The 21,489-nt window shown below is 52.0% G+C and overlaps 2 protein-coding genes across 3 annotated transcripts in view; both read left to right on the top strand.

The window, feature by feature from the left end:
* Positions 1–11,064, top strand: part of LOC114060685 (regulator of G-protein signaling 9-like) — a 31,660-nt gene extending 20,596 nt beyond the window's left edge. Inside the window, exons 12-19 of one of the 2 annotated variants that reach the window (XR_003571938.1) lie at positions 626–687; positions 2,871–2,984; positions 3,942–4,057; positions 4,662–4,749; positions 5,252–5,390; positions 6,023–6,108; positions 7,422–7,659; positions 10,980–11,064. Coding sequence is in view for 1 of the 2 variants with exons in the window: in XM_027890382.1 (XP_027746183.1) it covers positions 626–687; positions 2,871–2,984; positions 3,942–4,057; positions 4,662–4,749; positions 5,252–5,390; positions 6,023–6,108; positions 7,422–7,593 (777 nt within the window). In the remaining variant the exon portion in view is untranslated. Of the gene's footprint in view, positions 1–625; positions 688–2,870; positions 2,985–3,941; positions 4,058–4,661; positions 4,750–5,251; positions 5,391–6,022; positions 6,109–7,421; positions 9,715–10,979 lie in introns of those variants that run through there. The other variant, XM_027890382.1, reaches the window with a different exon arrangement.
* LOC114060692 (regulator of G-protein signaling 9-like) lies at positions 10,695–13,951 on the top strand. The gene is made up of 3 exons (XM_027890394.1): positions 10,695–10,712; positions 10,980–11,347; positions 12,215–13,951. The coding sequence occupies exons 1-3, from the start codon at positions 10,695–10,697 to the stop codon at positions 12,369–12,371; spliced, it is 543 nt and encodes a 180-aa protein (XP_027746195.1). The 3' UTR covers positions 12,372–13,951.
* Positions 13,952–21,489: the final 7,538 nt, after the last annotated feature.

Here is a 21,489-nt window from a genome sequence, read left to right as displayed (position 1 = left end):
TCACTTCCAGCTGTTCATCCCGTATGTATTGCTTTCATCAGTGTAGGATGGGGGCTCAAACCCCCCGTGCAGGGGGTGTTTGAAAAGCAGAGTCCCTGCCCCGTGGAGCTTTTGGTCAGTGTGCTTTCAGGACATTCCCTGCACCTCCCAGTGCAGGCAGCCAGCAGCTCTCCCAGTGACGGGAAGGCTCAGGCAAGGACAGACACCAGGGCTAAATCCAATAGATCAGAATTAGTGGTGGGGAAATCACAGGAGATACATCCAGTGGCGCCAGCGCAGAGACAGCCAAGAATCAATGATAATTACATGCTAAATCATCCAGAGTATTGGTAGGTGCCGAGGATGGTAGCTATTATTCAATTTTTATATAGCATGGGGAGTGCTTTTTAATTACTTGCACATTGCAAAATGCTCTTCTGATGTTTGCAGTAAGCTCAGTGAAAACAGGCATTTTACTGAGGCAATTTAGGGATTCTCTGATTCCTTGGACATGCAATAATTGGGGAAGAGGCAGTCCCTGCTGTAGTTGGCCTCACTACCTAGGAGGGGGCGTATTTGAGGTTCAGATAGGCCTTGTCTTCATATCTCCTCACTCCTAACCCTGGCCATGTCTGATCCCTCTCAGATCATGTACTATCAGCAGGCCATTGGGAAGACCAGAGTGAAATCTTCTGTCTCTCTTGGAGCGTAAGTCCTGATTTCCTTCTGTCCACACATTAATTAGTCTTCAGTGCTTATCTCCTAATGAGCTGATGAAGCTGTCTGCTCCGGCAGCTGGTGACTCAGCCGGGGAATCGATGTGGTGGCCTCACGCTGGGCTGTCTGGGCTCTGTGTTGTCTGGGCCAGGAGACACCAGGCAGAGGAGGGATCAGAGTCCCAGGCAGGATGAAGAGGCTCCCTGGGAGCAGCACCAGCCTCTGGGTTGAGATTCCCTCTGAATCCAAGGGATGCTCTGACTGGGCTGGGCTGTGGTGCTGGGACACAGCTCTGCAGTCTGGAGAAGCAGCTGAGTGGAGCTGCCTCGTGAGGGTCCAGCAGGGATGAGCAACCAGAGGGGACAGGCTGACCCTCCAGCTCCTGGTCCCCAGCCTGCTGGGCTGGATTCACCCCTGTGAGTGTTTCTGCTCCATGGTGATGGTCACCAGAAGGCAGCAGAGCTGGGAAGTCGCTGGTTGTTCTGTATTACAGAGGAACACACGCCTCTCCATGAACTTCCAACCAATTAATTAGCCATTCCTCTTCCCAGTGGGAGTGTTTCCTGATCAGATTCTTGGTGAAGCCGGTTAAGTGCAAAGCATCCAGTCCTGGCATGAGCCATTGGTGTGTTTGCCAGAGGCGTTTCTCACCTGGAGCCTCCTGTGCTGACCGAGTGCAGCCCATAGCACCTGTCTGGTTTCCACAGTCGTTGCCACCAGAGATTCATACCAGATCCAAGATAAACAAGGTGCTCAGGCCTGTTCTCTGGAGAAGACAGTCATGGATGAATGAATTGGGAGGGAAAATCATTCTTCCAAGAGCCAGAACTTGCAGGGCACCAGCAGTTCTGCTCATTTCATCTGTCGCTGACTCGAGGTCACTTCAAACTCTTCCTGCCTCAGTTTTCCGAGCTGGAGCTGGGGACACCTGGCTACCTTCCAGGAATTTTGTGTTGATTAACTGTTTGGCAATGGGGCTTTTCACTCATTGGTTCTGATGGGATAATGCCTATCACCTAGATGAAAGATCCTCAGGAAATTTGGAGCTCCGTGTCAGCCGCAGGATTGGGTCCAAATGAAATTATTATTGACGAGCAGCAGCCAGGCAGTGTGCACGCTTCAGAGCATTGCACCGATTTAGGAGGAGCTCCAGAGCACTCATCATCGAAAGCACAGGGCTTGTGTTACCTGGGTTGACAGGTCGAGATCTGTTTGATTGGGATACATGGATTGTAGTGAATTATGCAGGTGCTGGATGCCTTGGCACTTGCAGTGGGAAGATAGGATCGAGCATTTATATGCCAGCCTGTGGTTTGCTTTGTGCAGGAGCATTTTATAACTGCAGGATCTGTGCCAAGGTGCCCGTTAGCAACGAGCCCCTGGACAGTGCACTCCCAGCTCTGAGCACATGAAAGCACTTTGGTCTGGGAGGAATTTTAAATGCAGAAACCAGATGATTTTTTTATTTTTTTCAAGAATGAAAAAGGGAGGAGAGAGCTAAAATTCCGGGACATTAGTGAAATCGGTTGTAATTATAAGTCTGGCCAAGTTAAAAGGTAGGAGAAGTGTTTGTCTGGTTCCTGCTGGGATAGAGACAGTTTTGCTTCGTGCCAAGACCTCAGAGCCATTTGCAGAGGATTGAGCTGTGTGGTAGGTGAGGGAGGAAAGGAGAAGCTGAGATGAGCCCTCAGGACTCCCCCAGTTCTCTGGAGCTCCCTGGGCTCTCCCACAGCCCGTGGGAAGGCTGGGGAGAACCTACCTGAGCCAGCACAGAGCTTGTGTTCCTCTTTTCTGGCCTTCCCTCCCCGGATGGTGCAGGATCAGCCCTTTGCCAGCTGGCTGGAGAAGGAGGCAGAAACCACTGGGGGGCTTAGTCCCACTTCTTGAAGTGAAGAGGCAAAAGGAGGTGATTGAGGAGAGTCTCGTATCTCATTACACCAGAACTGACAAATCCACTGCTTTGAAAGACAGCCAGAGATTTCTGTTTGGGAAATGGAGAAGGTTAACTGAGCTAATGAAACAGTTTTTCTAGGAAGGCAGGGGTCACGTTCCAGATCCCTGTTGCTGATAGGGCTGCACCTCTGAGGAGATCTGTACAATCAGTTATGTGGTTGTGGTGGGGCTGGCTGCAGTTCTGGCTTCAAATTAATATTTTGATTTTGGAATTGTTGCAGGATTGTGAAGTACTCTGGGCAATTCCTCTCCAATGATCCTATCCTGTCTGGATGCCTCCCCAGCAACCCCTGGATAACAGATGACCCTGACTTCTGGGATCTCAATGCAAAGCTGTATGTATTTGTATTCTTTTGCCAGCTTGTGGTTTAATCTGACCTTTATGCTGATAGAAATCAGGAAAGGGAACCACTGATTTCATTGTGATATCTGTTCTCTGGTCATGAGCAGTTAATGTTCCCTTTGTAACATAGCTGGGCCATGCTAAAGAAACTTGAGAATACTCCATGAACTTCCAGCACTTCCTTCTTCAAGTGGAGCCTTCCTTAACATTACAGAAATTCCTGAACTGATGATGGGAGTGTGTCTCATCCACCCCTTGGATGAGTAAAGTCCACCTTTACTAGCACAGGAATGGGATGTGACCAGTTACACTCAGGTGTAGCACGTGGTTCAGTGTTATCCTAGTTTGGGTGCTGACAATGATTTAGCAGTTCAGGGTTCAGCTGCTCCCCGTGGTCTTTGCTCGCACCTCAGGCTGCTTTCTCAGGAGAGACTCTGGGTTGGAGGCACACACTGGTGGTCTGTCCCTTCTCCCTTGTTTTTCCCTCTGGATAATATTTGCTAATTACACAGCGGCATCTCAGGGCTTGAAGCAAACAACATCTTACTGGTTCTCGTGTGAGACCAGCAATCCTGTTAGGGTGACCCTATCCCATTAGGCAGCCCCAGAGGATGCCTTCCCTGAATGCCTTTATGAGAAGCAGAGCTTTGGGCAGCAACCAGTGCCTCCTCCAGAATGGGACTGAGTCAAACCTCAGGGCAAAGCTGGGCTTGTCACTCAGAGAGCAGCATAAATCCCAGTTAAATCCTCATCCCGCTGCGGACCAAGTTGTTTAATTACAACTTACTTACTGGGTTGACTTTGGGAGCTCATTACACCATTCTGGAAAACAGAGAGTGCTGAGAAGTCCCTTGGCATTCCAGCAAAGGGCATTTTGGTTTCAATTAATCTGCTAATTAGGTGGGCCACATGAAGTTGGCAGTGCTGTTTGTTTTCTCCCCCGGGGCAGGGTGGAAGTCCCCACCAGGATGCGGGTGGAGAGATGGGCCTTCAACTTCAGCGAGCTGATCCGGGACCCCAAAGGGCGGCAGAACTTCCAGCTCTTCCTGAAGAAGGAGTTCAGCGGTGGGTCTGCTGTGTGTCCATGTCCCTGCCTGTGTCCCTGGGCCGAGGCAGTGACAATGCCACCGAGTGCCGGCGGGGAAGGGCTGCTGGAGGCAGTGGCTGTGCAGCCAGGGCAGGTGGTACCATCTAGTGGCACGGGACACACGGTACAGCCAGGACATTCCCGGCGTGTTCAGATGAGATTTTAGGAAGGAATTCTTCCCTGGGAGGGTGGGGAGGCCCTGGCACAGGTTGCCCAGAGAAGCTGTGGCTGTCCCATCCCTGGGAGTGTCCAAGGCGGGGCTTAGAGTAACATGGGCTAGTGGATGGAACAAGATGATCTTTAAGGTCCTTCCCAACTCAAGCCATTCTAGGATTCTATGATTCCTCCTAGAGAAGCTGGAACTGGCTGAACTCCAAAGGTCTTACAGGTGGCAGTGGGCAGAGAGCAGGGGAAGGCTGTTTCCTCCTTCAGTCCCAAGAGGATTTTGCGCTGGCTGAAGAGTCGGAGAGACTGATTTAGGGCCAACACATATTGAGCCAAACAAATTCAGTTTAGGATTTAATAAATGGGATTGTGTTTTCCTCAGTCTCACTCTCTGCCGGTTGCGTCCTTGTTATGCAGGAGAGAATCTGAGTTTCTGGGAAGCCTGTGAGGATCTCAAGTATGGAGACCAATCCAAGGTCAAAGAAAAAGCAGAGGAAATTTACAAGTGAGTGTGAAAATTTTACGTTCTTAAACTCTTTGTGCACGAGTCCCACCACCTTCCACTGGCTGTCATTCTCCAAAGTATTTATTCCTGAAACTTTTCTGTGTAACCTGTGGTTGTCTTATGACCTCACATAGGAAAGGAACTTCTGGAGATGAAAGCAGAAGTGTTCTTCTGTTATGCTGGTACTTTTCCTCTGTGTTCTCCACTATTGCATTTCAGTATCAGCATGTAATTTAAATAGGAGTGTGGAATAGCAAAGTTCTTGGGGCTGCCATGAGGAGAGTGGAAAGACCCTTTTGCTTCCAGTGGGCTAAAATTTGGTTCATACTGTGTGCTCACGGCTCAAGAGGAAGTGTCTGCATGTCTCTGGACGTGGAGATTGGCCAAGATCAGGACAGCAAATTGAGTGGGGAGCTGAAGGGACTTTTCCTTTCGTGCATAGGCAGGAATCCCCATGAATTCTCCAGTTGCTGATGGCACTGTGGATCCCTCCTCCTTGCAGGCTCTTCCTGGCTCCAGGAGCACGGCGCTGGATTAACATCGATGGCACGACAATGGGCATCACAGTCAAAGGCCTCAAGCACCCTCACCGATATGTTCTAGATGCTGCCCAGACCCACATTTACATGCTGATGAAAAAGGTTTGTGATTTGTTTCCAGAGCCTCAGGGGGGATTCCAGTCCTCTGGGCCTTTCCCACTGCCTTTGTGTGTTATCAGCTGTCTCTTGCAAGGGGCCTTTGTTTGAAAATCCCCCGAGTTTGCTGAGTTAAGCAAGTGCTGCTTCAGGCCTTTGTGTTTGGCTGCTGGTTCTTCCCTCTGAGGCAGCCTGTCCCCAAGGTGGTCAGGTGGCTGCTGGAAGTCCTGCTATCTAATTCCACCAGCTCACATTGCACCCTTGCACCAAAAGCAGCAGAACCAGACTGATTTTTCACCCCCTGATGAAAAGTTTGGCTCCTGAAACGCGAACTCCTCACCTTGCAGTGACTGTGACACCCTGCTGGCCTGGGTTAAGCTCCGTTCAGATCTTTTGAGCTGGGTCTTACCTGCGAAGCTTTACTGGGAGATGGAAAATCCTGGGAATTTTACACCCAAGATGAAAGGGTATTGGTTTAAATAGCTACATTTGCCTGAAAGATGCAAAGTCCCTTGGGCTGCTGGGGGAGATTAGCCAGTTCCCAGCCTCCCTGGCTCCTGAGCAGCTGTATTTGGTGGTGATTTTAATAAGGGTGTTTGCAGCCCATAACTACCAGTTTTTCTTTTTTCTCCTGGTAGGACTCCTATGGCCGCTATTTAAAGTCTCCAATATACAAGGAAATGCTGGCCAAGGCTGTTGTGCCACAAGAGACTGTCAAAAAAAGGCAAGTGAAACTGGCTGTAATTGTGGGGTTTGTTTTCCTTGTTGTAGCAAGGGTAGAAAAAGCCCAAGTTGCAGCAAAATTACTATGATTTAGATGTTCTCTTAATTAAATAAAATTTTTCACTGAGAAGATGGTTTGCTTTGAGACTGGTGGTGCTGTTTATTCATGAGCCCTCTGGAAGTGGCTTGTGTACAGTCGGAATAGACTTGACAATTCTCAGCTGCCTCCTCTGTTGGGTCTGTTTAGAAGGGCTGTGATTGTTGAATTAATCATGGCTCCTTTCCTGGAAGGAGTGAGCACTGTGTCCTGGGCATGGGAAAACTCCTGCCCATGAAACATTGACTGCCAGAGCAGAGCCAGAGCCAGGGTTCAGGATCCTCTGTGGGATCTGCTCAGCCCTGCCTGGACAAAGCTGCTTAGGGAAGGTGACAGGCACGTGGGAACAACAGCACCTTGCTTGTGAGTGACAGCTGGCACAAGGTGGATGACCTCAGAAATGGGTTTTTCCTGAGCAGCATTTAGGCCATTTGAACTGCAGTTGCTCCTAAAGCTGAGCGGGCAGTGTCAGAGCCAGACTGGGTGATGTGCTCCTCTCTCTGTTCCTCTTCCACTTGCCAACCTAGCAAACAAGAAAGAGGAATCGTGGACTTTCACGCTGTTGTTTCATCTAAAGCCTGTTTCAAGGCAGTGGAAAAAGCCCTGCTGCTGACTTGCCTGGGGTCTGGCTAGTTTTTCCCTGAGCCACACATCTCGAGGTCGCTGGCTGGTGCTGGTTGATCCTGGTGGCTGCCTTTGTGTCCGTCAGTGCTTGTTCTGGACACTCAGTGCTCAGCATCCTGTAAGGCTGGAGAGCTGGTACCTCATCCAGAGCTGGGTTGACACTGGTTTCCACTGCTGCTGGAAGTGGCTTTGCTGTAGCAGGTAGTGGGTGTTCTTTTGAGGTATCACAAAGAAACGCCCATACAGGTCCCTGTCTTGATCTTACTGAGGGCACTAGAGAAAATTCCACTGATGGACACTGTTTGGCTCCACAGCCAGTGTTAGTTATGTACAAACACAACAGCAGGAGGAGTGTGGATGGTCACTGGAGCCCCTCAGGAGCTCCAGCACTGCCTTTACGCTTGTAGCAGTTCTATAGCTGATGTGTGACAACACGAGTCACCCAGCCCTGCTTTGAGCCACCTCCTCTGCACCATTTCTTTGTCCATCCCTGTGTCCTAGCTCGCCCTCCTGGCGACTCTGCTTGCCAGGGGTGAGTTTTTGGTGCCCTTCTCCTCACTAACACCCTGCTCCTCTCCCTCACTCCCTCCCAGCACTGGTCTGTTCGGGCGCCGCCACCTCCGCTCCAGCCCCAGCCCCATCATCCTGAGGCAGCAGGAGGAAGAGGCCAAAGCCAGGGAAGCCGCCGCCACCGTGGACATCACGCAGGTCATGAGCAAGCTGGACCGCAGGAACCAGCCCCAGAAGGACCCTCCTCCCAAGTAGGCTCTGAGCCCCGCAGGGAAAAGACAAGCCGAGGCTGGTGTTGAGCTTCGTCTCCCCTTCCTGAAGGTGTCAGTGCTGCTTTAGGTTTCCCAGGCCGGCTCTGCCACCAGCCGGCTTCCCTGCACGTTGCCATGGCTTCTGGAGAGCAGATGTCGCTTCCCAGGCGTGCCAGGCAGGGAGTGCTGGCAGGGCCGGGCTGCTGCCTGTGCCAGGCTCGGGGGGCAGGACCCTGGCTCCCCACACACACACCTCGGAGGGGAGATGACTTCTGACTGCCCTGAGATTCCCCCCAGGAGGCCAGGTAGCCCAGCTGCCCTTCCCTGCCTCCTGCTCTTCAGGGAGGTGGGATGGCACCCAGTGAAGTGCTGCCATCCCGGTCCTTTGGGTCCAAACCAGCCTTCCTGGGAGCAAAGTGGATGACCCCACGGGGAGCAGGGAGAGGTGACCCATCTCAGAGTGTCCACGCTGGCTTCCATCCCCTGGGAGGACGTGCACCCTCCCAAGGGGCGCATCTGGCACCCCCTGAGAGGAGCACACCCCTCACTCCAAGTATCCTGCACCTCCCAGCTAATGCAACAGGAGCACAGGCAGAAGGGCCAGGGAGGCTCCCTGTGAGGTCGGCAGGGTGGGCGTTTCTGAAGGTTTGGTTGACCCTTAGAATTTGAATGTCACTCCCACATCCTCCCAGCATGCTGGAGGTGATCAGTGGGAAGCTCTGCTCTCCCTGTGCCGTGAGCTGGGTGTGCAGGTGCCAAGAGCCACCACCCCTTGCCAAGAGCCTGCACGAGGCCTTGAGAGATTTTATCAAGTCCTTCTCACCTCTTGTCTTGTCTTTTTCCTGCTCTTCTATCTTCTCTTGTTAGAAAAACCAACAGGAGGTAGTTCCCAGTTGTAGTCCAGAGGCAAGAGAGGACAGGGTAGAGATGTTAAGAGCCGATTTCAACTTTAAGTAGTGTTTTTCTTTTTATTTGCTCAGTCTCTTTTGCTCTGTAGAATGAGGCAAACTAAAATACCGTTTTAGTGCTAAAGAGCTCAGGGAGATTCCAGGCCTTGCTGGGAAAGCACAGCATGTCTGAACCTGGCCAATGATTACCAGAAGTGCAAAGATTCCTGCAAAGCCCAGTAAATGGAATTAGAGGGGCAGAAAATCTTCCTTGTTTGCTAAAATTTAGAGAAGCAGAGAGACTGTCTGGAAGCACTGAGGTCTGGGAAGCTGCTTCTCTCTGGTTTGTATTGTTCATCCATTTTAAATACTGGTAGGATTTTACAGGAAATGGGAGATCATAGAATCATTGGATTGGGTTGGAGGGGACCTTAAACATCTCATTCCACCCCCTGCCATGGACAGGGACACCTTCCACTAGACCAGGTTGCTCAGAGTCCCAGCCAGCCAGGCCTTGAACACTTTCAGGGATGGGGCAGCCACAACCTCTGGAGAAAGCTGGATGGGAAGGGGGGCCCTCAGATAGTGGGGTGCTTGCAGACCAGCCCCTTGGAGCCCTGGGGTCCATGCAGGACAACTGCCTGTGAACAGGGGGACAGTCAGGATGTCACTGTGTCCCAAAACAGCCCGAACAGTGACTCCTGCTCTCCCTGTGTGTTATCAGGGGCAGAATCAGGGCTGCACAGTCTGCTCTGGTGTCACTGCAGAACTTGTCTCCTTCACTTGTGGCTGAGGCAGGGAGATTTTCCTGACCTTCCTTAACCTATCAGTGATAAACCTTCTTAGAGGAATTGAAACCGAGTTGCCCGAGACTTTCACTCTGATGTCAAGGCCTGTGCTGTCTCTGCTCTTACTCCTGGTGGAAGCAAAGGCACATTTTGCAACGCTCTGAAAGGGAGCAGGATCAGCCTTTTCTTTAATTCCTCCTAAAACCCCAAGACTTTGTTACACGAGGTGCTGAGCACCCTCGGCCTACCTTGACATAAGAGCACTGAAAGATACTCCAAAACCTGGCAGGGTTGGTCCAAAGCTACTTGGCTGTGATGAGCTCTCCAGCCTCTCCAGAGTCTGTGTAACATGGAGCACTGAGCATGTTGGGATTGCTAGTGTGTAGTAACATGTGGAAGATCAAGTCAGGGTATAAATAATAAATAACAAATCTGTGTGTTCCAGTCAGTCCCTCTGATTCTACTTCTATTTTGTCTGCTGCTCTGCTTGTTGCGTTCTCTGTACCCATTCCTTTCTCTGATTTTTCGTCATCTCTGCTTTGCATCGCTCTTCCCCCTGCCGTGGGTTAGTGTGGCATGTTCAGGAGTCACTGTGTTTGTGGAACACCAGCCACTGCTTGTGGAACACCTGCCTGACACACGCAGTGTCAGGAGCTGGCGCTGCTCTGCCACAGGCTGAACGAGCTGGCACGGCCCAGCCTCCTGCTCCTCGTCCCTTGCTGCTCAGTCCCCGAAGAGGAAGGTCGCCTGGTACAAGCTGAACTTCACTTTGTGCCAGAAATTGTTTGTTTCCGTTGGAAATCAGAGCAATATGTTGTTTCATTTCTTGGCCGTCGCTCCCGCGCATTCATCTGTCTAATAAAAATAAATGTAGAAAATGGAAGAAGTACCAAGTTCATCCTTCTCTGTGTGTTCATCGCTCCCTGTGTCATCACTGCATGTGTGTGTACATGTTCTGTGTGTGCCTCTGCCCTCAGCCCTTCTCCCTGGGCACTTGAGCTGCATTTCGTTTCTGCTGGGAGTGAGTCCTCGGGAAATGGGAGGGGGCCCAGCATGCAGCTCGTCCTCTGCTGCTTGTCCTGTGCTTGTCCTGTCCAGTTTATACTTGGGCTTGTCCTGAGGGCTGAATGAGCTGAGCTAGAGCCTCCACAGCCCCAGCCAGGGACACTGTGGGCTTCAGCACAAGATGTGATTTGTCTTACCAGCCGTCAGGGCTTGGGCTCAGTGTCTCTTTCTTGGGCAGGGAGCAGCCAGCGCTGCCTTGGGTGTGACATGGCTGTGCTGCTCATAACCAAGATCACATTCTCGGGATGACAGGCTCCCCCATGCCTGGAGCTAATCCTTGTGAGGAATGAGACGAGCTGGTGTCTCCTCCAGCATCCCAGCGGGCGTGGGGCCGGATCTGTCAGCACCCACTGGGGCTGGTAGCAATGACCCCGTTGCTTTCCGTAGGCAAGTTGTGACACCTCCGTGCCCCTGCTGGAGGGCAGGGAAGGGGGCAGAGCTGCAGGGTGGGGACACTGGCACAGGCCTGGCTGGGGTGGGTGGCTGACAGCTGCCTCCCAGCTGAACTCTGTCTGTCCTGGCAGCACTGTGGCACCGGGCCCTTCTCCAGAGAAGCAGAGGGCTTGACCTCCTGATGGAGCCTGGGGAGACCAGCCCCCAGCGTGCCACCCCTGAGCCTGACCGGGCCTGTCTCCTTTTCCTCCCCACAGCCGTGCCACCTCGCCTCCCGGGCCCCTCGCCCACCTGCCCACGCTGGCACCAGCACCCCTCCATTGCCCGCCCTGCCTCCCGCCCTGCCCGGCCCCCCGGCCCTGCCCCAGGGCACCGCCTGCCCCTCGCCCACCAGCCTGGCCCTGGACGGAGAACCCCAAAGGGCCGGGCCTGGATCCTTCCCCTGGGGCAGCAGCAGGTCCCGCCTGGCCGCCCGGTCCCTGGGCCGGTTCCTGAGGAGGGGCTGCTGGACCTCGCCCACTGTGGCCGCGCTCTCGCCCCGCTGCCCGGCCGTACCCCACGGGAAGGTGCAACCGCTGGGAGAGCGGGAGTGGCGGCTGCGCCCGGACGCCAAGGCGGTCAGCAGGTCAGTACCGCACCTGGGCATCCTCCCCTCCACCACCATTGCTCTTTGGAGTTAGCCAGAGGTCTCCACGAACCTGCCCCACAGCTGCCTTTCCTACCCGTGCTGCTAAATCCCACCAATCCCACCCGTGCCACCCGCCCTAAATCCCAGCCAGGCTCTGAAAGTGTCTCTTCCCCCTCTCCGTGCCTACCATCCACATTGGATGTGTTATCTGTTGGGATTGGGGCAGGAGCCCACTCTGGTGGTGCCGCTGCTGTGCTCACACCTCCTCTTTGCGGGTGCAAACCCCCAGGTTTTACTTTTAATCCCCAGGTTTGGAAAACTGCTCTTATATTTGTTTGTTCTTGAGCGCTGGTTCAGGTTTGGTTTAGTGGTTTCAAGTCAGAGGAGACCCAGAAGTGACAAGGGAGGAGAAATCTTGAGGGAGGGCCGGGAAGCGTTTGTTGCTCCGAGGCAGGAGGTGTGAGAGGGGGGGATTTTTTGCAGGAGAGGCTCTCCCTGTTGGAACCAACCCCTGGCCGTGTCCCTCACTCAGAGCACCGTGTCCCTGATCTCATTTAACCCACCTCTACTGCTGGCCGAGTGGATGAGTCCACATTATAAATTCAAGAGCACAAACCTGGGGGCTCCTGCTCCACCTGGCTCGGCGCTCCAGAGCCGTGTCACACGGCTCCTTCAGCTTCAAAGGGGTGGGAGCTCACATTCCCCCCCCTGTTCTCCCTCTCTGAGGGCTCATGCTCGGGCGCTTTGCTTTGGGATTTGGGGGTTTGAAGAGTGGAAGTCTCAAAGCCGGGCTGGGTTCGCTGCCTCGGAGCACATCAAAAAGTGCTGTGCGTGTGTGAGATGAGTCTCTGTTTCACAACACAGCTTCTTCCAAGTCAGAGCGGACGCGCCTTCGGAGAGCCGAGCGTGCCCCCGGGGCTCCGAGGAGGGGGAGGACGGACACCCCCGGGCTCGGAAGGACTCTGCAAAGGAGCTCATCTGCCCCTGGGAGACCCCCACGGAGGAGGGGAGAGCGGGGTAACAAGCAGCCCCGGCGTGGATGCTCTTTCCAGGCCTGAGACAGCAGCGGCTCAGCACGTGGACCATGTGGGAGAACTACCTGAGAGCCATCCCTCAGCACTGGGGACAACTCAGACCACCACAGCGACGGACAACAGCCCCTGCAGTGCCCATTTGCCATCCAAGAACTCAAAAGTGTTTCTGGACTGGTTTTGTTCCCTACCTTTGGTATATCCAGCTCTGTTCGTGACAGACTTCTCGATAAATGAACCTCTTTCCTGGCCTTGGAGCAGATGGAGAGTGCATGTGTGTGTGAATGTCCTGGAAACGGTGTCTTACTGGAGTTTCTTGCTTGGCCATGAGGTGTCAGCACACTGAACACAGCACAGCTGGAGCAGGGCTGGCGGGGGTTTTTCACAGCAGGACTCAGGCTGCAGTGCCAAGATTGGGGCGTGTTTGTGTCCCCAGCCTGGGACCACCTCTTATTAATAACAGTGTTTTAATTTGAAAGCAAGTTGGTTAAGATGCAGATGGTTGCTGGGGAAAATAAAGTGCCCCCTCATCAGAAGCGGTGTGGCACAGCATCATTCCTTCATCCAAACCAAAACTGATCCCAGAGGGAAAGGAGTGGAGGGGGAGAGCGGAGGCTCCAGAGCCCTCCCTGCACTAGCTTCAGCTTCCCAGTGCATGGGTTTGAAACCACAGCTTGAACTGCATCCCAGAAACACCTTGGGAAGATCCAAACCAAATTTTGGGACCCTCCAAACTCAGATTGATGCGTTGCCACAACCTGTACCTGTGCTGATACCAGGAGTGTTAGACCATTGCCTTCCTCATGTCTTGTGTTGTTTGAAGGTGGTGTTTCAATCATGTGGAGGAGTTTCCTCGCTCTGTGTGCTGTGGGTCCCTGTTCTGTAACTTGGCCATGATGTTGCTGTTTTGTACTTTCTGATCATAAATGGAGCTTTACCTGTGTGGCTGACGTGGTTCCTCACTCCTGCCGTGGGATTTGAATCTCTCCTCACACGTGCTCAGTGTTCCCCATTTCCCCCAGGGCTTGGGGTGACCCTTCTGGTCACAGGGCAGTTTGGGAAGATCAAGGGGCTGTTTCTGTCTCCAAAGACTCCTTCCCAGGGGAGCTGAGGGTTGGGCACGAGGCTGATGCCCCACACTGGCCGGGATGCTTCTCTAGTAGAAATGCACATTGGCTTTCGCTGGCTTTGCTCCGTCAGAGGGACCTGGTCCTGCTCCACAGTCATTGGTGGTGACACCTATTATTGATGGCACAAATGTCGTGGTTTTTGAGGGTGTTTTTTGTTAATATTGTTACTCAGCCACTCCTAATGGGGCACTGACAACATATGATCCAGGAAGCATGACAGGAGGACATTGTGACATGTCACAGTTACTAATATGATATTTAATGTACTTAGGACAAGAGCCATCCTACTGTTAATATTTCTCTCATTGGTTTGGGGCTCCTCTTGGGAACCTCCTTGTGTTCTACTCCTCATGTTCATCTCCTACACCAGAGGAAGGACTTCAGGATCCAAAAATGCTGCTCTGTCAGGGCTGGGATGCAGTGACACCCAGACAGACAGGTACATCCTTATCCCAGAGGCCCGCACTGGGGGTTCCCAACATTTTTCCCTTCAGGGCACTGCTTTTTTCCCTCCCAATATCTTTCAACATGAGAACTCCTGCAGGTTTTTCCTGTGGCAGGGAGAGTGGTCTCTGCCTTGTGCACCTCAAGCCAGTGCCTTGCTCTCCTCCCTTCTCCCGTGGACCCCCCAAGTGCCTGCTGAGTGGAGGAGGAACACGACAGCTCCAGAGGCCCTGGATCCCTCCTGCCACCGCTCTGTGCTGGCACGGTGACATCTGAGGCTCTGCCCCCGCTGGAGGCCTGGCGTGCTGGAGTCGGGAGCGCTTTCAGCTCTGGCAGTTCAAATCCCCTCGCTGTGCAGGAGCCCACTTAACGCTGCCTGCAGTCACCTGGAGGAATTAGCTCACTGCAGCAACTTAGACATCCAAGGTATTCCGATAATGTGAGGGATGTGTGAGGTTAATGACTGGAAAAAGTGATCGCTCCCTGTGGGCAGTTTCTCAGAAAACTCCCTGCTGCTTGGCTGACAGAAGAAAGGAGACTCCGGCGGCGGCAGCAGCAGTGAGGAAGCCCCGTCCCCTCTCCACAGCAGCTGCACAGCCCCACGGAGCAGCCATGGCCCTGCTCCAGCTCCTGGAGGTGCTGGAGGAGCTCCCACGCTCCCAGTCCGAGCTGCTGTGCTGCAGGACGGGCTGCGGTGGTTGAACGTGGATGCTCACAGAGTGAACTTGTGAAGGAGGACGCTTAATCCGAGTGGTTCTCCGAGTGCTCCGCTGCCAGGTGTGGAGGTCCCACGCCCCAGGTTGGAGAGGGTTCCTCCAGCATCCTTCAGTCAGGCTGACCCTTCGGGATTTGTTGTGTGGGTCAGCCTGGAAATAAAGAGCAGCTTCTGGGGGTTCTCCCACAGCTCTGTGAGGGCTTTTCCCAGGCTGCCTCAGCCACCAACCTCAAGGGGACACTGTTGGGATAGGATGGGAGCGAGTCCCATGCTGGTGATCCTCTCCCTGGAGCCTTGAGTGGGATGTGGATGCTGTGAGGGGCAGCTGGTTTTGGGGGAGCCCCTCTTTGGCTGTACTGAGGGGCTGGGGTACAGAGGAGAAGGCTGTGGGGGGCCATGGCCAGCTCGGAGAACCTGGTTAAAATATCCAGATTAAAGATCCATTTTCCAGGCGATTGGCATCTCTCAGATCTCCCCTCAAGCCTGACATTTCACTCCCTCCTCTCCAGCTGGGCCACACGCCTGAAAACACCAAGGGGCTGTTCCCCCTCCGGGGTCTCGGACCGCGCATTGCTCAAGCCTCATGAATTTAAAAATGGAACAAAGAATGCTCAGCATCCAGCAGGATCAGGCCTCGGGAGCAGGAAGTACCAGCTGGCTCAGGAGAGGGCTTGTTCCCATGGGATTCCCAGTGTGGTTTTGGCAGGCGGCGTGGTTGGGATAGCTCCACGAGCAGGCTCTTCCTGCCTGGAATGCCAGCCCTGGCAGAACAGCTGACTCAGAGTGTGACAGCTCTTCACGGCATCCCCTCCTGAAAGGAGCTGTCAGGAGAGTTCCCGACACCGCTGCCTCTACATTTTGTGAGGGTGGCTTGAAAGCCGAGCTGTAAACCGAGCCCACGTCACGGTGCTCTTGGAAACGCCGCTCCGTGGGCGGAATCCACCTCTTGAGCGGGGCTTGCATCCCCTTACAGCCCTCCCTGCTCCCGGAATGGGGTGGCAGCCCAGCCGAAGAGATTCAATGCTGCATTCACCCCAGCACCCGAATGCCTGAGCTGGGATAAATATGTCATGAAAGAACCACCGTAACTTGGCTTTTCAGGGTGCAGGAGCCTCAGGGATGCAGGGACAAACCCAGCCACCAGGGTGATTCTCCCCTCGCTGCCAGGGATATGTTTTATGCATTTTTTGCAGTACACCAGAGCACCTCTCTTTTAGGCAGAGGTTGCCAGATCTGTTCTGCACCACACTGAAGGGTAAGAGATAAGCTCTTGCAAGTCAGTTTACTTTTTAAAATTCATGTTGCCATAGCAGCCCAGCACACTGTCTCAAGTCCTCCTTCTTGCGAAACTTTGATCGCCATGAAAACAGAATTTGGTGGTTCTCCAGCACAGTCCACATATAGGTATGTAGAAGTTCCCACAGTTCATGCTTCAACAACTGTGGCCTGCTGCTCTGCAAGCTCTACTTTCAGCCTCAGGACACTGGAATCATAGACCATGGAATTGTGAAGGTTGGAAAAGCCCTGTGAGATCACGGAACCCAACCATTAACCCAGCACCACTGTATTCACCACCAAACCATGTCCCCAGAGGTCACATTAAGGTGGTTTTTGCACACTTCTAGGAATGATGACTCTCCCTACTCTCTGTCAGTTGGAAGCTATTGGGAAGCCATTCCCCCTGTCCTGTCACTGTAGGCTTTTGTAAAGAGTCTTTCTCCATCTTTCTGGTCAGGTATCCCATTTTTCCAGTTGTATTCATGCTAGCAGTACTGGAAAAGACCAAGAGGAAGGAAAAAAAAAAGAAGGATTTTAGTCTAAAGAGAAACAAATTTGGAACAACAGCCTACACAGTCATCTGGTTAAACAGCACACTACCTGGAGCTCACCCTTTGCTGTTGTTGTTCACATTTATCCATCTGCTCACCCAGAGAAGACTCTCCCAGACCAGGACTGGGAAATGTCAGTGGGATTTTTATTAATGCTCACACCCAGACTTCTTCCAGTCAGCCTTTCCCCCCCGACCCAATAACTGAAGGGGGGAAAAAAAAAAAAAGAAAATAAAAGAAAAAAAAAAAAAAGGAAGATGAAGAAAAAATTGGGGTAAAAGTTGAAGAACACTTTAATTTATAAGAAAAAGAACTAAATAATTGATGTAGTCATGGTGCCAAAGGTAATTTCTGCTGCTCCCTCTATCTCACAAAGACATTTAGCATTGATTGAGATCAAAGTATCAAAAACCCCTGCTGCTGAGCTGAAAGGCAAAACTTTCGGCTGCCTTTCTCCGCTCTAATAATATCGTCTTTATGTAGTTAATAAACTGCACACTTCAGTCAAACTATATCATTACAGAAGACTTAGGGAGCTAATAATTTAAAAGCAAAGAATTGCCTCTGTTCTTCTCTTTGAACTAAACAACATTCTGTTGAATGAGGGGGACATCAAAGCTTTGTTACTATTACCAATGTGGCTGGAGCATAGGGCCGCACAGAGTGTGTACTTCAGTCATCAAGAGAGGAAAAAAAAAAAAGATTAAAGATATTGGCTTATCAACCCACAGGCAGAACCAGGTGTTTTCTTTTCTGCTGTGCAAGCATCAGGTGGTTTGCTTATCAATGAGTTTTCTTGTTAAATAGATGTACATGACTTAGGCTGATCCCTCCGATCCCGTGGCCCTTTTCTCTTCTGAGCCATCTTTGAAAAAAAGTTGGGCTGAGGGGCTGTTTGTTTGCAGGAGGATGGATAATTGGGCCTTTTGTCTGGGGCCAGCTCCTGTTTCTGCTCTGCTGACGCTCTCCCATTGTGCTGTGCTCCGCTGCAGCAGGAATCCTCCCCGATCCCACCTTCCTCCCTGATCCCACCTCCCTCCCAGCACGCGGGGCAGCCTCTCCCTCTGTGGATGCACCAGCAGGGGGGTTTGGATTGGATGGTAGGAAAAAAATTTCATAGAAGGGATTGTAAAACACTGGAACAAAACACCCAAGGGAAGTGATAAGACTCACCGTCCCTGGAAGGGGTCAAAAAATGTGTGGCTGTGGCATCCTTGCCAGATGTTTTTTCTCCCTGTATGGCACTGGGGGACAGAAAGGTTTTTCCTTACAAATTCCACTGGAGCAAAATGTTTGTTCTGGACTTTTGGCAGGGGTAGAAAAAAACAGCCCAAGGAGCCTTCAGGAGCTCAGCTCCCATCCATCCCTTTCCTGCCATGGCCACATCTGTCCATGTGGGACATCTGGCTCTGACTCCAGGTTGGACTTTCTTTGGTCTTTGACTGGAGACACCTGAGTGTGGGGCTGTGGTGTGAGCCCTGGGGTCTCACCAGAAGAAACCAGGTCAGCCATGAGGTCAGCACTGGAGAGGACGTGGCCTCTAAACCCCCCTGCTCCAATTTCCTGGGCTGGATGGAGCCCTGGATGCTCCAGGCAGATCTGGGAGCTGGCAATTTGCTCTGGGCTCTATTATGGGACACTTGCACTTCTTAAATGCTGCTTTTCATTTGCATCAAAAACTCTCCTTGGTTCTTGACAGTCTGGGTCTCATCCCCTATTAAAGACTGGAATTTTAAAAAAGCAGAAAATAATGGCTTATTTCAAAGTAACAATTCGAGTGCTTTTTGAAACACTGTTCTTATTCAAAACCACTTAAATTTATACATATTTCTAAGTCGTTATTATCCTCAGAGGCTGAACCAATTTGGGTCTTGATTTCTGCAAGTGTTCTCCTTGATTTCTGTGTCAGAAAGTTGAGCTGCGACGTGAGCAGATTGGACATTAACCATAGGTAACAAATGGTTTCCTGGGAATTATTGCTGAAGTTATTCTTTAAAATACTTTGAAAAACCTGTTACCACAGGGAAAAAATTCATAGCAAAAAGACTTTGGGAAAGGGATGATCTTCTGATTTTATCCTGTCGAGGTACAGGCTGCAGCATGTGCCTGAGCACGTGTGGACATGTGTCCATGTGTGTGCTTTTGAGGGCTTCCTTCTTCTCTCAGTGGAAGTGGCATTGCCATGCCACGAGAGTGGCATTTTAGACCCAGTGGAGGGCTCTTTTTGCCTTTAATTTTGGCAAGATTAGGGTTTTCATTTCTGAAACGGAAGAGGTTCTTCTAGCAGGTACCCACAAGGTGGACACACATTTTATGACCAGAATCATGTAAACTATACAATGTAATGATTGTCCATCATTCCTTCTTCAGGTTCATGGGTGACCTTTGCTTGAGGACAGCAATAATCAGATGAGGAGGTGGGTAAAGGTCTTCCACCTTTTCAGACATCACATGGTTCGCATGCAGTCACAGAGCCAAAGCTTTCAGAAGTGTTCACTGAAATGTTCTCATCTGCCAGGAAGGCTGTGTGTTGGTCTGAGCTCATCAAACTGATGCCAACCTGGAGCGTGTCGCAGCTGAACCAACCTTTCAGAGGCCAAAGGAGAATCTGTTGTCTTCTGCTTGGCTTGTTTGGGCTTTCATTGATCACAGAATCACTGAATCATCAAGGCTGGAAGAGACTTTCCAGATCACTGAGTCCAACCATCACCCAGCACCGCCATAATCACCCCTAAACCATGTCCCCAAGTGCCACACCTCTTGAACACTCACAGAGACAGTGACTCCACCACTTTATTCCAAAGCCTGACCACTGACGGGATCTGTTGGACACAATACCCAGGATTTACACTCAGAAATCAGAAGGAGGTGGGTAATATTTATAACAACCTGCAAATCCTAGAGCACAGTGCCTGTCTGTCTGTCTGTCTCTCTACAGCCAAACTCATCCATGGAATGGCTGCTTCTGCAGAATTCATTCACAACAGTGGAGAGAGGTTTCTGGCTGGACAGAGCTGCAGTGCTGAAGGCTCTGGAGCCAACCCTTGCAAGATCTGGTAACACAAAGATAATAAAGCGGCTCTGATGGAGTGCAAGGCAGAGTGAAGCTTGTCTTTAGCCTTTACCAAACCCACTGTCAGTGCCTTTGCCTTTGCAGAGCACAGCTCTTCGCAAAGCTAATTGGGTTAGTGCCTTGCAGGGGGCTTTCAGTGTCTGCAGGAGATGGGCTGCTGCAAACACCTTCCCCTTCAAGGCACACAGCGTTGCCTTTTTCACACCACAGCTCTCTCCCTGCCTTCTGTTCTCGAAAAGCAAAAGTCCCAGACTGTTCTTCAGTATCAGCCATTACAGTGTTTCAGCTCTTTCCTCCCAGCCATTTTCAAATGTTCAACTTAAAAGGAAAATGTTTCATTTTAGGCCAAATCCCCNCCATGTATACTTTCCACTGGGACCTCGATCCCTACTGGTTTGGCATGATTTGATTGAAGTGTAATTTAATCCTTCATCATTTGTCATAATGTCATTTATATATAAAAACAACACTGCATCCAAACTTCAGATCAGCACCAAGGAGCTCTCCAGGAGGGATGGAAACAGGGCTGAGGAGCAGGCTCTGCTGGTGGAGAGGAGGGTGAGGAGCTGGCAGGCAGCGTCCCACTCTCTGGGCAGGAACCAGGATGGAGCCTGAGTAGTTGAGTCAGGTTATGTTATGTTAGTGAAGAAGGTTCTGGATTTACAGCAGAATGAAGAGGTGACTGTAAGCACATCTATGTGAAAGAGTTCAGGTTGTGGAGGTGGAATACCTGGGCAGAGGTGAAAACCCTGGGCCAGAGACTGGAGCATGTTTGCAGGTGCCCTGGTAAGTGCAGTGATGGTGGTGTCACTGCCCTCTGTCAGCGCTTGAGTGAGGTAGGGCCGGAGTCTGCACACCTCAGACCTCATCTCTACTTGTGGTAGAAGGGGAAAAAAGGGAAGGGCCCTTTTTTGTAGGAAATTTCTTCCCAGTTCTGCTCTGCTACTCTTCAGAGTGACCTCTGCATTGCTGGTGCTCCCCTTCGGGTGCTGGAGTTCAGGCTGCAGCACTGCTTTGGCACCTGTAGGTGAGAGTGCAGAAGTCACTCACCTCAGGGCAGAGGCAGATGAATCTCCACCCTTTGCCTCAAGTGCTTTGTATTTAGCTTCATAGAGCTAAAATACTGAACACCTTCATCAGAACGAGGTGACGAGGGAGAGGACGGGCAGGGAGGGAGGGCAGCAGCCCTGCTGTTTGGATGATGCTCTCAGGTACGTGGTGTGACTCCTGGGGTTGGTCCTGTGCAGGGTCAGGAGCTGGATTTGATGATCCCCCTGGGTCCTTTCCAGCTCAGCCTGTTCTGTGATTCTGTAGCTCCTGGAGGTTTGAAAGGGCCAGTGGCTCTGCGTGGTTATGGAATTGTTGCACACAGATGATGAGAGGGCACATGGAGGGTTTTCTTGAGAGAGGTGTTGAACATCTTTACTCTCTCCTTCCCACCTGTCCGCTGAACACCCTAAAAGGAAGTGTGAGCGAGGGGAACAGATAAGCCTTATCCCTCAGAAGGAAAACATTCCTGTAGTCAGGGTATATAAGCCAGATACCTCCTGCCTTTCCTCAGCCTGAGCCACGCTGAGTATCCCAGCAGCTGGAGCCTGGATACATCATCTGCCAGAGCCTGGCTGTCCACTGGGGCTTGGGACAAGAGCCAGAGGTCGGAGGCTGGTGGGGGACAGCACCCAGTGCCCTGCACAGCCCTCCCTGTCTGGCCTCCCTCCCTGAAGGACCAGGCTGCCAGCTCACCTGAGGTCTCCCCTGCTGTAAAACAGCCACCAGAAACATCAGCAGAGAGAGCTGTGTGAGGGTGAGACCCCTGCTCACCCCTCCAGGCTCCCCACTGCAGTTGGGGCTTTGCCCCAGCCCTTCCCTCTCGCAGCAGAGCGGTGTCTCTTCACAGCCCTTGTCGAAAAATTAAAG

The sequence above is a fragment of the Empidonax traillii genome, unplaced genomic scaffold (genome assembly GCF_003031625.1).
Source record: "Empidonax traillii isolate 1590-97213 ecotype Southwest subspecies unplaced genomic scaffold, ASM303162v1 scaffold286:size1162393, whole genome shotgun sequence".
Lineage (NCBI taxonomy): Eukaryota > Metazoa > Chordata > Aves > Passeriformes > Tyrannidae > Empidonax > Empidonax traillii.
The sequence above is the reverse complement of the archived record's forward strand: the minus strand, read 5'-3'. Positions and strand labels throughout refer to the sequence as shown.